General features: G+C 47.5%; 1 protein-coding gene across 1 annotated transcript; it reads left to right on the forward strand.

Moving 5' to 3' along the window:
* The first annotated feature begins 13,408 nt into the window (after positions 1-13,408).
* On the forward strand, positions 13,409-13,498 carry LOC128780447 (uncharacterized). Its single transcript, XM_071220968.1, has one exon. It carries the CDS (start codon positions 13,409-13,411, stop codon positions 13,496-13,498), a length of 90 nt encoding a protein of 29 aa, XP_071077069.1.
* Positions 13,499-13,525: the final 27 nt, after the last annotated feature.

A 13,525-nucleotide genomic window follows, 5' to 3' on the forward strand; every position in this document is an offset into this window, starting at 1 on the left:
AAGAGAGCTTAGAGCAGTGGTGCTCAAAGTGTGGTCCCCCGACCAGCAGCGTCTGCATCACCTAGGTGTGAGAACGCTGGCTGCAGGAAGAGCTCAGATAGCGCAGAGGGTATACCCACACCCTGAGCCCTGGAGCCCTGCATGTTTGGGGCTGGCACAAGACACAGCTGCGCCCACTTGTTTACGCATTATCTGTGATGCCTTCACACTACATGGCAGAGCTGAGGAGTCACGGAAGAAACTGCATGCCTGGCGAAGCTGAAAATATTTACCCGGTGGCCCTTCTCCAAAGTTTGCTGGCCCCTGATGTAGCACATGGGACTGACACAAGCAGGTGATCTAGTACAGGGGAGAAGGCAGGTACAGGGACAGCAGCCAGCGTTCTGCCTCGAGCAAGCAATGACAGGATCGAGAGCTTTGGGCACTACCTTAAAACAGTGCTTGTTAACTTTCTGTCGCTCACAGCCCCCACTGTGAGTGAGAAAGTGCGGGCCACGTGAAGGGCTTAAAGGTGTCCTGGAGTGCAGCTGCGGAAAAAGGCTAACTCTAGCGGGTGTTGGGGATCGATGTAGCCCCACGTAAAACTGGGTGTGGAGAGGCTCTGTGAAGTTCGTAAACAAAATTGCAGTTGGTTTACAAACTTTTTAAATCATGAGTCGTAATTTTTTTAAATTCTTTTTTATTGTGATAAAATATCCATAACACGGAATCGGCCATTTTACCCACTTTTATGTGTGCGTTTCACTGGCGTTAGGTGTGTTCCAGTGTTGTGCAACCATCACCCCTCCATCTCCAGCACTTTCCCAACATTCCAGACTGTCACTCGGCACACACACTGAACAGTAACTTCCCATTTTCCCCTCGCCCAGCGCCTGGGAGCCTCTGTTCCACTTTCTGTCTGTGAATGTTTCTACTCTAAGTCCCTCCTACAAGTGGAACCAGTATTCGTCCTTCTGCTTCGGCTTCTTTCACTGAGCACAATATTTCAAGACTGATCCATTTGGTAGAATGTGTCCGAAGTGCATTCCTTTTTCAGGCTGGGTAATAGTCCATGGTATAGACATACCGCATGTTGTCTATTCAAACTTCTGTAGGTGGACATTTGGGCTGCTCCCACCTCTTGTCTATTGTGAATAATACTGCCGTGAACATTGGAATACAGTATCTCTTTGAGTCCTTGCTTTCATTTCCTTTGGGTAAATACCTAGAAATGGCTGGATCATATGTTAATTCCACACTGATCTTTCTGGGAGCTGCCAAACTGTTTTCTGCAGCAGCTGCAGCATTTTACACCCACCAGCAGTGCACAAGGGTCCCGATTTCTCCACATCCTCACCAATACTTATTTCCTTTTTTTTTAACGTAACGTCCATTCTGTGGCTGTGTAGTGGTGTCTCATGGTAGACATGTAATTTGTTTCTAAAGTGCGGTTAAAGGAGGTGGAGAACATCCTTTTTTGTGTTGTCAGGGCTGGAGCAAACGATTGGAGGCTGCAATTAGATATCACTGAGACATTCAGCCAGGGGGCGGTGGGGTTAACAGGGAACTCAAAGATTGTTATACCAGGGGCGCTCACCTTGGGCTGCATGTCAGAATCCCCTGGTTGTATCTTTTAAAATGCCACTGCCGGCCCCCATCTCCTGGAATTCTGATTCAGTAGGTGTCTGTGAATCTGGACATTGGTATTGTGTTTAAAAGCTCCCGGGATTCTTCTGATGTACAGAGAGGGTTGACTTCTCAGTCCGCAGGTGAGGGAGTGAGGCCCTGAGACCAATGCTTCGAGCTTTTTTCTCAGCTCCGGAGCAGCTGCCACCGAGAAACCCCTTGTTCAGACATGCAGGAAGCCAAGTCTGTCCCAGGCCCATGCACCACTTTCTCTGTGCTCCAAAGGAAGTACTTCCTGCAAAGTTGGAAGAACCAGGGGATGAACCTCAGCCTCCGTTTGGTCTGTTGGGATGGTCAGGATCAGTACCCGTGGGAGATCACTAGTAACCAGTTCTGCTCAGTGGACGGTGAATATGGAGACACTGGCACGTTCGTTGAAGGCCTTTTCTCATTGCTCCAACACTCTGAACAGAGTACCTGGAAAATCCAACCGCTAATGCTGCCTACATGTGTGTGCCGCTGGGTAACTGTCTTGGGCAGGCCGTCATTACAGGGCCCGGCCTAGGTCAAATAACACCTCTCGCCTGTCTGTCCGCTGGCCACTGTTTAGGCCTGTAAAGATTTGTATTGCTCTACTCCTTATCTCATGGTACATTCTTACCCCTGGACCCTAATGAATTTTATTTATTTATTATGTTTATTACTTGATCGATTTAAGAATATAATCAGCGCAGGCTCTAAGGAGTTTATGAGTCAACTACAAAGTTAGAACAGTTTCTACAAGACTGCCCTCAATTTCTGACACCAATTACAAGTTTAGAGGGTTCTCCAAACTACCTCGAGGTTGGGTAAGTCACTAGAAGGACTCGCAGAACTCACTGCAAACTGTTAGGCTCGTGATTACAGTTTACTGCAGAGAAAATATACAGAATAAAGTTAGCCAAGAAACGAGGCATATAAGGCAGAGGCCTGGAGGGGCAGAGCCTCCTAGAGCGCTCTCCCGCGGGGTCGCAGTGCGAGACCGTGGCAGGGAGCACTGCCAGCCAAGGAGACTCACCTGTGCCTGGGGCTCTAGGGTTTTTATTGGAGCTCAATCACCTACCAGCCATGTGGGTGGCTGATCTTTTGCCCCAGCCCTTCTAGAAGGTCTGGCAAATGTCTTCAGCCATTATTTCCTCCAGAGATTGGAACTGGTACCAATGGCCCAAAGCCCCAGGCAAACAGATACACTCTTATCAGGCAGGACATTCCAGAGGCCTAGACTTCACTTCCCAGTAGCTCAGGGCAAAGACTGGACCTTCCTTTGGTTAAGGGTAATTCTTCACTTCACACGGGCAGGTTCACTGCATAATCTCAGAACTGGAACCCAGGTTGTCTCATCAGATGAACCAAGATTTTCGGTTTACTTCTGCCACTTTTTAGCCGTGTAATCTTAGACAAGTCACTCACACCCTGAGCCTCAGCACCCTTGTCTTTACAGGAGGGCGGTCGTGCACCGATGGTCACTTGTGTGTAACCCATCACTGTAGCCTGCACAGAGCTCGGTGACTTCTGTCCTGTGTGCTTCACTTTGGGGAGGCTGGGTCTCAGGAGGTCTCAGGGCCTTTGTGGTCAAGAGGATGAAAAGGCGCACAGTGTCCCAGAGACTGTACGACTGCCATAGAAGGCGAGCCGACAGATACAACCCTGGAGGAACAACGTGTTAGTTTGTAGGTTACCCACGAGTCTCCACTTTCTTTTCAGCCAGCCACACGGGGCAGTGAAAGCCTCGACCCCTCTCAGAACGCCTCCGTTCCAGAAAGACATTTTTCTGACTGGCTGGGGATGCTTCACCTTCTCTGGTCATCAGCATGGGCCATCTGATCTCTCGGAGGTCCAGCCCTCTGCTGGCCTTGGAGTGTGACTAAGCCTCCGGCTACTGCTGGCCCTTCACTCTGTGATGTGCAGCAAAGTATATGAGAGAGGGTGTGAGTAGAGAGCTGGCGGCCTTCCCTGTGGGATGTGGGAAGAAGATTCTCCATTTCCCCACCATGCCTTTTGGGAATTACTCATCCAGAAAGTATTGTGGACAAGCAGGCAGACTGGAACAAGGAACTATTACACTAAACCCTCACCAAGACACGCCAGGCTTGAGTTCACAGCTGACCTTTCTGTTCATTCTGTTGGTATATGCTGACTTGCTTTCATGCTTTTTGGTGACTGGTGTTCTCTGCATTGGAAACTATTATAAATATGGTCCCATCTATATTGATTGAAGAAAGAAAATGAATTCTCAAACATTTGTAACTTCCGTTTTTATGTAAATCGCAGATATGGGGGAAAAGATGCTGCAAAGGATTGATAGTTTGGAGGTATTCTTTTGATTTGATCATGGAATCAGGGGAGAGCAGCAACAGACCAGAGTGTGTGAGAACTGGGGATTCACCCAGAAGCACTTGCTGAATTGTAGTGTGAGAGCTACCACTTACTGTGTGTGCACTGTGCCTGTTAACTCCCCCAAATTTCATAGGCAGAGAGGTGATTACCAGATTGCACACTGTTGAAACACGTACCTCCCTAAACTGGGTGTGTGTCTAATTTTGAGTAAAGTAAAAATTACATTAAAAAATTACACATGCAGTTAAGGTAAAGCCAGGATTTCAACCTGTACTCTACCTACTCCAAAGCCTAGTCTTTCTACTACTCTCTGTGTCCTTCTTCTTCTTAGTAGCAGGAATAACATCTTACCTTCCTATCAGGATTAATGGTAATAATACTAACATTTTAACTTGGTGTTGCAAGTATGCCGGTGGATGCGAGTGCTTGCTGAATTCTGCAGTGAGGCGTGTCACTGGAGTGCGAAGAACGTTAAATTGAGAGTCAGAAGTGGCAGATACTCACCCTCCCAGCCCCACGTCTGACCGTCACTGGGGCCAGTTCTTCGCCCTGTCATGGTGACAGTCTGAGGGGAGCTGTCAAGGGGGCTGGCCGCGTCTGTCCTCAGAACCGTTCTGAGTGGGGCAAGGACGCTACAATGGGTGCAGACTTCCCAGCCTGCAGCCGAGTGAAGGGCAAACAAGATCGGGCGTCCCAGGGTAGCTAATCTGGCTCGCCTGACACTTTACAGCAGAAAGATATTTGCTCTTGTATTGACCCAGGGAAGGTCTTGACAGAAAGGCATTTCCAGCTTTTCTGAAAAACTCAAACTCAACCTCTGTCGGGCAGTTCATTTGGGACCGGTTTCAATTCAGATGGTTATCCCTCCACGCGATTATTTTTCCGTCTTGAGCCTTTCCAGGAATTCCAGCACGGGCAGGCTGCCAGAGGACACTGGCTCCCCAGATGCCGCAGCAACACTGCCCGGGAGCAGCTAGCATCCCAGGCCGGCCCCGCCCAGGCCTCGGCCCTCTTCCTTCTCTCTCAGGACCCGGCACGCACACCTGTCCTGTGCACACAGACATGCGCCAGGTCCCCATGCAGGGAGCCCGGCCCACATGGCAGATACCCGTGTGTTTCCACGGGCTGCGCAACCCACTCAAACACCCCCAGTGTCACCATCATCCCATGGACTTGGAATGGGAATGGCAGAAGCCAAGAGTCTAAGAAAAGCTCTGCCCAGGGTTTGACGAAGTCTGTCTCTCCAATAGGCTGACAGGGTAGCCAGTAACAGAGCCCTTCCAGGGAAGAGGGAGACAGGAGTTTCGCCCATGCCAAGCAGAGGAGTTCAGTAGCCAGACGCAGCACAGCTGAGTGTCTTGAGGGATCCCCTCCAGCCTCTCTCTTAGGGCCTTTAATCTGCTGAACGACTCTGACTCAGTTTGCTGTACTGGACTCAGACTACATCAGCTTAGGGAGCACCCAAACAGGACTGTGTTCTTTTAGGTGGATTTAAAGTTTTTAACTGTCGTATTCAGTTTAGTTGTATTCATGGCCAAAAAAAAAAAAAAATCAATAGATGAACAGCACTGAAGAAAGTATTAATTGTGGTGTTAATAACATAAAGACTGGGGTCTGTTTTCTCCTGTCTTTCCTCTTCCTACTGAAATCTCGGCTGTCAGTGGTGATGGCCCATCCCTGCCTCCCCAGCGCGGCCCTGCCCCAGAGGCAGGCCCCCGTGTCGTGTGCCTCGCTGCCCCTGACCGAGGGTCCTGCATTGTGGTGCACACTTGAACTTGCTTTTTGTGATGCTAGAGGCAGAGAGAGTTTGTTTAGAAAGCACACTGACACCCACAGTTCTCCATGTCTGACCTGGTCAGGATGTTGCTTCTGAGGTCTTAGCTCCACTGTGACCTGGATCACAATTGGGTGGGTGGCATTGAGCCTGGTGCTGGGTGGTACTGGGGGTCCTAGCTCATGTCCCAATGAAGTCAAAAGGCTCTGATCTTTCTCCCTTAGCCAGCCCACTGCATACACACCAACTGTAGTCGAGGATGGGTGCTGGGTGTGGTGCAGGGGCTCCCTGGGCATCTTCAACCCCTCTGACCCCTAGCTTCCTGTCCCTTCTACACGTGAAACAAGAAAGCATCTGCTCTGCGGCTGCCATCACCACAGTGTGTCCCAGTCCATCAGGCTACTCTGCAGGAGGTTGGGTAGACCGGGAAAGTGGCTTCCCGTCTAGTCCTCCCTCTGCCTGTGAGGCCTTGGCCAAGCCTCAGTGTCCCCATCTGAAAAGTGGAGGTAAAAATATAAACCTCATGGGTTTGTTATGAGGAGTAAATGAGTTGTTTAAATAGAGCTTTTGGCATAGAGTACCTGATCAATATATGGAAGCTATTTGTATCTGTTTCCTAGGACTGCTGTAACAAATTACCGCAAATTTGGTCGCTTAAAACGACGGAGCTTGGGCATTGTGTGAAGGAGATAGACGAGACAGAGACGGACGTGTAGCGTTTGACAGCACTTCCCTGGGGAGTCCAAAACAGCTGAACTTGTGAGAGCAGATTGTGGGATGGAGGTTACCGGGGGCTGGGGCTGGAGGAGTTGGAAGATGTTATTTAAAAGTGCAGACTTGTACAACTAGTAGATAAATAAGTTCTGGAGATCTAATGCACAACACAGAGACCACAACATACAGCATTGTAGACTTCAAAGTTGCCAAGAGACTAGTTTCAATTGTCCCCAACACAAAAAGGAAATTATAATTCTGTGATGCGATCAAAGTGGTAGCTGATGCTACCGTAGTAATCGTAATGCAACGTGGAAATGTATCAAACCAACACATTGGACCCCTCCAACTTACACAATGTCAATTCTTTCTCAAATGAAAATGCAGAAACTTATTTTCTTACAGTTCTGGGGGCCAGAAGTCTGCAATTAAGGTGTCTACAGGGCCTTGCTCCCTTGCTCCCTCTGGAGGCTCCAGAGGAGAGTCCTTCCTCTACTCTTCTCGCTTCTGGAGGCTCCAGGCGTTCTCGGCTTAGGGCCACCTCTGCCTCTGTCTTCACAGACCCTTTCAAATCTTTCTATGCCTTTCTCTTGTAAGGACACTTAGCCCACCTGGACAATTCAGAATGATCTCATCTCGAAATCCTTAATTCCGTTCCTCTTTTCCGGATAAAGTCACATTCCCAGGTCTCAGATGGACATCTTTTAAGGGTCCACGGTTCAAATGCACTCCTCTATCTGATGAATGATGCAAATTAAGGTTCATATTTAGCTTTCATTTATGTCCTTAGGCACTTGTGTGGAGGTTTTTTCTAGCATGGATTACAAGCTGTTTCTTTTTTCTTCTCACTTCGCACCCTCTGTGAAGAGCGATCCCGGGTGACGGGCTGCAGGGTAGAGGAGGGAGCCCTGAGTGTGCTGGGGCACATCGGACAGCTTTCTGCAAGGCCGTGCCGGGCCTCAGCTCACTGCTCAGAGGGTTTCTGGCTGGAACGGACCTGGATGGGGCCCTCCATCCCCACCAGAAACCACTGCATTTTGGACCCAGAGGCTTGCCCCGTGAAGCGCCACACTGGGCACAGAAGCAGGAAGGACAAATGACCAGTTCTCATTGAGGACACAGTCAAAAAGGACATAGCAAAATAGACCAGGCTTAGATGCAAGCCACCTTGACACAGGATGGAATCACTGTCTCAAAATATGTGTGACAGGAAAAAATGTAAATGTAAGTGTAGCATGAGCACCCAGCCAGGGCCAGGGTCCCGGCCAGTTATCTTGGACCATCAGCTAGAAATTCCAAATGCTACCTCAATAGCTGGGCTGACTCAGGGATCCCACCTCTGTAGGTAGCCCAGTCTATTTTTAACAGTTCTCATTATGTGCTAATTTCTACTGTATATATCAACGTCATTTGGAGCTCCGTTCAGTTTTCTGCCCTCCACAGGCAGCCTTTCATAGATCTGAGTATTGCAATTATGCCTCAGCTTTCTCTGTGCTTCTGTGGACCACACGTCTTCAGCCACCGCTGCTGGCACTTGCCTGCCTTGTGTCCAGGCCTCTCACTCACATGAGCAGTCACCCCAGACGTGCCCTGCTTTGCCAGTGTCCCCTCGCCTCAGTGCTCTGTGACTTTACCAATGCCATATACTGTTGCAGTATTTAGTCCCTTATTCTGAATACTGTGGCTTTTTTTAAAATGAAGCTTATAATTACTCCCACTTTTTAAGGCACCGTACCAAGCTGTTGGTTCATACTGAATGTATAGGCCAACAAAAAATTCCTCAGCTCTTCCATATGAACCATTCTTAAGCCAGCCATTCTCTCCAGCTCTGCTACTAAGCTAATTGAGCTATTGAAACCAAGGGCAGGCATTTACATTTATTCTCATTAATCTTAAATTTCTTGGTTTTATGCCATCACTTCCAGGTTCTGGGAGCATATTTGAATATTAATTGCAATAATATATTAAGTATCCCTTTCAGCCTTCAATTACCTCTGAATATGATAGCCAAAATATTCATGAAATATTGAACAGAATAGACCTAAAAATAGAGTTCTGGCATACCATTTGCTCCACTGCCACAACTCAGGCCCACTGGACACACTAGGAACAAAATGAATGAGTGAATGTGTGATCCGTTTCCTTTGGGACATGCCTCTGCAGTCAGCCATGAAGGTATCTACTCACGCTCTCATCCGCCCCACCCTTCTCCCTCCCAGAAGCCCCAGGGATGTCAGGGCTAGGCCAGTTTTTAATATTCAACCTAGGGGAAGTGCCTTCTGCCGGCATACCACTCGGATCTTCCAGTTTAGTAATCTGGTAAAACAGAAAGGCGATTGGCATGTCAGAACTTAGAGAATCCTTGTCACGTCCTAGTGACCTTTCCCATCCTGTCCAGGTGTTCTGTCTGCTAAATCGTCAGAAGGTTTTTCCAGAGCTGGTGCAGGCTCATCAGTCATTGTGCCTTCCTTCCTCTTTAAAACTGTATCCGTGCCTCCATTGTGCACAGACATGCACGCCGGACAGTCATGGGCTCCCCTCAAACTGAGAAACTCTCAGGGTTGGGTGTGCTGGGCAGAGCAGCCCACGTGATCGCCATGACCTTGGGATGCAGATTTCAGGACTGTGTGTGTCCGCTTCTAGGCGCGTCTCCATTCAGAGCGGCTGGTTGCTATTTACAGGACTTGGAGTCAGTGCGGATACCTTCCCACATCTCAGCACTGAAGCATCTTGTTTTCTGATCACTTCGGAAACCTTCTAACTCCATGGTCATGGAGGAAACATTTTTGTATTAGAGCAAAGATGTCTGTGTCTTCCTTTGTTAAAAAGTTTGTTTTTCTTTCTGGAGAGGATTGAGTCCCGTATAAAATGTCTGTTAATATATTGTCTTTTTTAAGTGGGTTTTTCTGTGCTTCTTGAAGCTAGAAAGAACCAGACGAAAGGGAGCATCTGTTGTCAGAATTGCACTGGTCCAGGTGACACGGAAGGAAACAGCTGAGTTGTGCCTCGGTGATAGCTGCTGGTCTCCAAGGCTCCATCAGTTCTCTTTGCATGCAGCACCCAGTCTGGTTTCCATGGGAAAGAGGTTAGCGATGTTTGCTATGCTTAGGAGCTTAGGAGTAGGAAACTTAATCTTATACCTGAGTTTCTGAAACCTTGCTGTGCCTATAAGTCATCTGGGGATCTGGTTAAAATACAGATTCTGCCTCAGAAGGCCTGGGTGGGGCCGGAGGTTCAGCATTTCTACAGCTGCTGGGGGACGTGGTATTGCTGGTCTGAGGACAAAACTTGGAATGCAAGGCCTTAAGCCACTGAACTAAATATTAAAACACAGAGAGATGGATATAAATGTAGATATAAGGACGCTGAAGACGAATGTATTCAGAACAGTGATTGTCAGGCAAAGTGTATGTAGTAAACCCTAAATAAATCTGTCTCAATTAATCTGTTAACTCCCCCTCCACTTTTACTTTTCTAATAATATTGTTTAAACAGTGTGATCTGCATTTGGGGCTCTCTCGTAACTTCACGTGTATGTACTCTTGTGTGGCTTCATGTTTCGAAGAAATCTTTCTGTTGTGGCAGGAACATCCAGAGGTGACCTCCTCCTGGGGCCAGCCAGACCGCTGGTGGGTTTCAGCCCTGAGAAGGCACTTGGGGACGCAGTCCATTTGTCTGCAGCTGGAGAGAGACCCTAAAAAAAGAAATCCCCCTCCATTTTCCTTCTTTTCTTCCTTGTCCCTTTCTCTCTCCCTTTCTTTTCCCTACTGTACTTTTTCACCTTCATCATTTACCTCTTCCTTCTTTTCAATCCCATGAATAATTACCCAGTGTACCAGGGCCACAGTGGCACACTGTGGCTCCCTCTGGTGGTTCACTGAAAAAACAGCAAGACAATCCCTACCCTCCCAGTGTCCCCCCTACTAGGAGGCAGAGACAATACAGAGAGAGAGAATGGTGCAGTCCCAGAACTAGAGCCTCTTCTCCTCCAAGCTGCACTGGTAATAGGACACATGGTCCTTCTACACATGGGAGGAGGATGGGTTGAATTTTTTATCAGTCTGGTTCTTTTTGCTCCAGTTCTGTCTTAATCTTTGTATCCTTGATTTATCATTATTATTATCTGGAGAAAATGTTTACCAATGGATAACTTTTAAAAAGAATATATGTGGGTGTGTTTGTCAAGGCCAAGCCTTAGTGGTGCATTAACACAAGACCAGCCACAGAATCTATACAGAGAATCTTTAGAGCCAACTAAGCCAGTGTCTCTACATAAACAGTGTCTATAAACCAAGACACTACTGAGAACCAAGTCAGCCTTTTTCAAACTGTATTCTTTAAAAAGTACCTTCAAAGGGGTTTTCTAGGTTTGGACATTGTGCATTCAGTTGTATGGGCAGTTTTACATTTGCATTGCTAATGGACCTCTTTCTGAATGTGTTTGACATTTTGCTTGGCTTTGAAAGGACTTTTCTGCTGCTGCTTTTTCTTCCCTGAAGCTGCCTTGGGCTAATTAACCTATTCCCTTACTGGCTGGGCCTACTATATGCAAATGTTCCCATTCCAGATTCTGACACACCACTCTTGCGTGAACATCCTTAATGAAATACTGTGGGGTTATATTGGATCGGTGCTACCGTGGAGCCAGCAGGGGGCGTATGAACCCGTTGGCTTTAAGTAGATATCCTGTTACTTTTCTTTGCTCATTGGTATGGGAATGTGGGAGCTCATACAGTTCTCTTTCTTAAGGATGACTCTTGAAATGTATAGATAAAAGGTCATTATCAGTACTTTTTGAGCAACCAAAGGGCAACTGTTTTTGATGCTTTGTAGTTTAATTTTATTATGTTGTTTGGAAAATAGCACTGTCATTTTAATTGATTTGCAAGTACTGGGTGTAAATTATGTGGTGCATTTTTTATAAGAGAAGACTATGCAGATTTACCTAGGACTTTAAAAAGCTGTATAGGTCAGGAGGGTAAATAATTGACATTGCTCTTTTGACACAGATATTTCTTAAGCATTAATATTTTAGTCCTTTTGGTTTTTGTTTCTGTCCCGGTCTTTAGAGTGCCTCTCATCATCTGAGAAACCCTATTATGATTAAAATGTCCTTCAGTGTGGACACACCAAACCTCCGCCTTCAATATATGGCTGATTACAGTCTTGCTGCTCGGGAGTTTCATCTAGTATCTGTACTTTCCTCGTGATGTCGTTAATGATATTAAAGCAAAACCAACAAGGATCCCTAAATCACTGACAAAAAACAATAGGGATTCGGGTGGGGAGTGTAAACTGTGCAAGAGAGAAGTGGGATAAGCCGATGTTGGGAGGGAGTGGCAGGGCGAGGGAGGGAGAAAAGTGGCTGTTGTAATAGGGATGCGGCCATTGCTTAAGATAGACGAGGATCAGATGCTGTAGGCTGCTGCCTATCCGTGTTTGTTTTAAAATCGGATTGTAGAAAAGAGGGTCTGGGTAGAAGGACCGCTGAAACCCCAGGGCCTGTAATTCCGACAGCCCGCCCTCACTGCTTCCGAGGATCCCAGCACGCGGCATTGCGCATGTCTGCACCTGCGACTTGTACGGGTCGCTCCTGTCTGCCACTTGTTAGGCTGGTTCCTGTAGGTTCCGCTGATGTTCCGCCTCTGGCCAGGTGGGCATCTGTTTGCCCACACAGTTGCCGTGACTGGGAATCCAGCAGTTTCTGAGAGACTGAGATATGCGTCCATGAGTTAATGGTAGGCTGGCTCTTTCCAAGGAACAAGGTGATGGGGGTGAAGAGGAAATTCAAAGGCCACTTGGAAAGAGTCAGGAATGAAGCAAGTGTGTAAACATCACTAAGGAAACCTTCAGTGCATCTGCCTGATTATCACATTTGTTTTAATCCTCACCCGAAAATATGTTTGTTGGTTTTAGAGAGAGAGGAAGGGAGAGAAAGCGAAAGAGAGACATCAGGGTGAGAGAGAAACATCAATTGGTTGCCTCCCATACGCGCCCTGACCAGGGATCAAACCCGCAACTCAGGTCTGTGCCCGGACCAGGGATTGAACCTGCAACCTTTTGGTGCACAGGACAATGCTCCAACCAACTGAGCCACCTGGCCAGGGCCCTATTACCGCATTTTTAAAAATACTGTAACCATATTCGTTTTTTAACTATCTCAACAGATTTCTTTGGGTTTTCAGTTTACCATATGAGTGGCTATACTGAGAATTCTTTGGAAACTTGTAGAGAACAGGATTATTCTGGCCGCCTCTGCTGAGTTGGCATGTGTATCGTGTGTGTGTGTGTGTGTGTGTGTGTGTGTGTGAGAGAGTGTGATAGGGAAGAGAGAATTGCTACAAAGTTAGGATGGACCCAGGGTCAGGTGGAGTCTTTAAGCAGTGGCTCTGCTATACGAGGGTGCAGAGATAATGCGCAAAGTAGTCAGTTCAGGGCTGTCGCTCCTAACCTGCTCCCCCTGGGGCCCAGCTCTGAGGGCAGGGCAGGGGTGACCTTCACTGATGCCATCCTCCCTGTGGCTTCATTTGATTTGCCAGCACTTCTGAAAGGGAAACCTAAGAAACACATTGTCTAACCTTCTGATAAGAAAAGAGCGAAAAAGGAGAGAATGCGTTGAGAAACATATCTTAGAGGAGTTGTTAACTTCACAAAAAGGCATCTGCTTTAAGTTGTGACGTTTAAAGTTGGCTCGACGTTGCAAATAATCTTCTTGTTATGCTGACCTGTTTTAATGCTGGAGCTAGAATCAGGTTTTCAGAATTCACAATGAAGCCAAAGCCTAGTCTTAGTCTTGCGAAGGATGTCCTTTTCTGGTGCTGATATCTTGATTTCTGTTCCCTCTTTTCCTTTCTCTTCCCTTCCCTCTTCCCCTTGTCACTACCCTCTTCCTTTTCCCAGATTCCAGAGCTGCGGCTGGTGGATCGCACCCACGGGGAGATGATTCCTCATGAAGAGCCTGGATCCCCCACAGAAATCAAATGTGACTTTCCGTTTATCAGACTAAAATCAGAGCCAGCGAGACAGTGAAACAGTCACCGTGGAGGGGGGACGGCA

This window comes from Desmodus rotundus, chromosome 3 (assembly GCF_022682495.2).
Source record: "Desmodus rotundus isolate HL8 chromosome 3, HLdesRot8A.1, whole genome shotgun sequence".
Taxonomy (NCBI): Eukaryota; Metazoa; Chordata; class Mammalia; order Chiroptera; family Phyllostomidae; genus Desmodus; species Desmodus rotundus.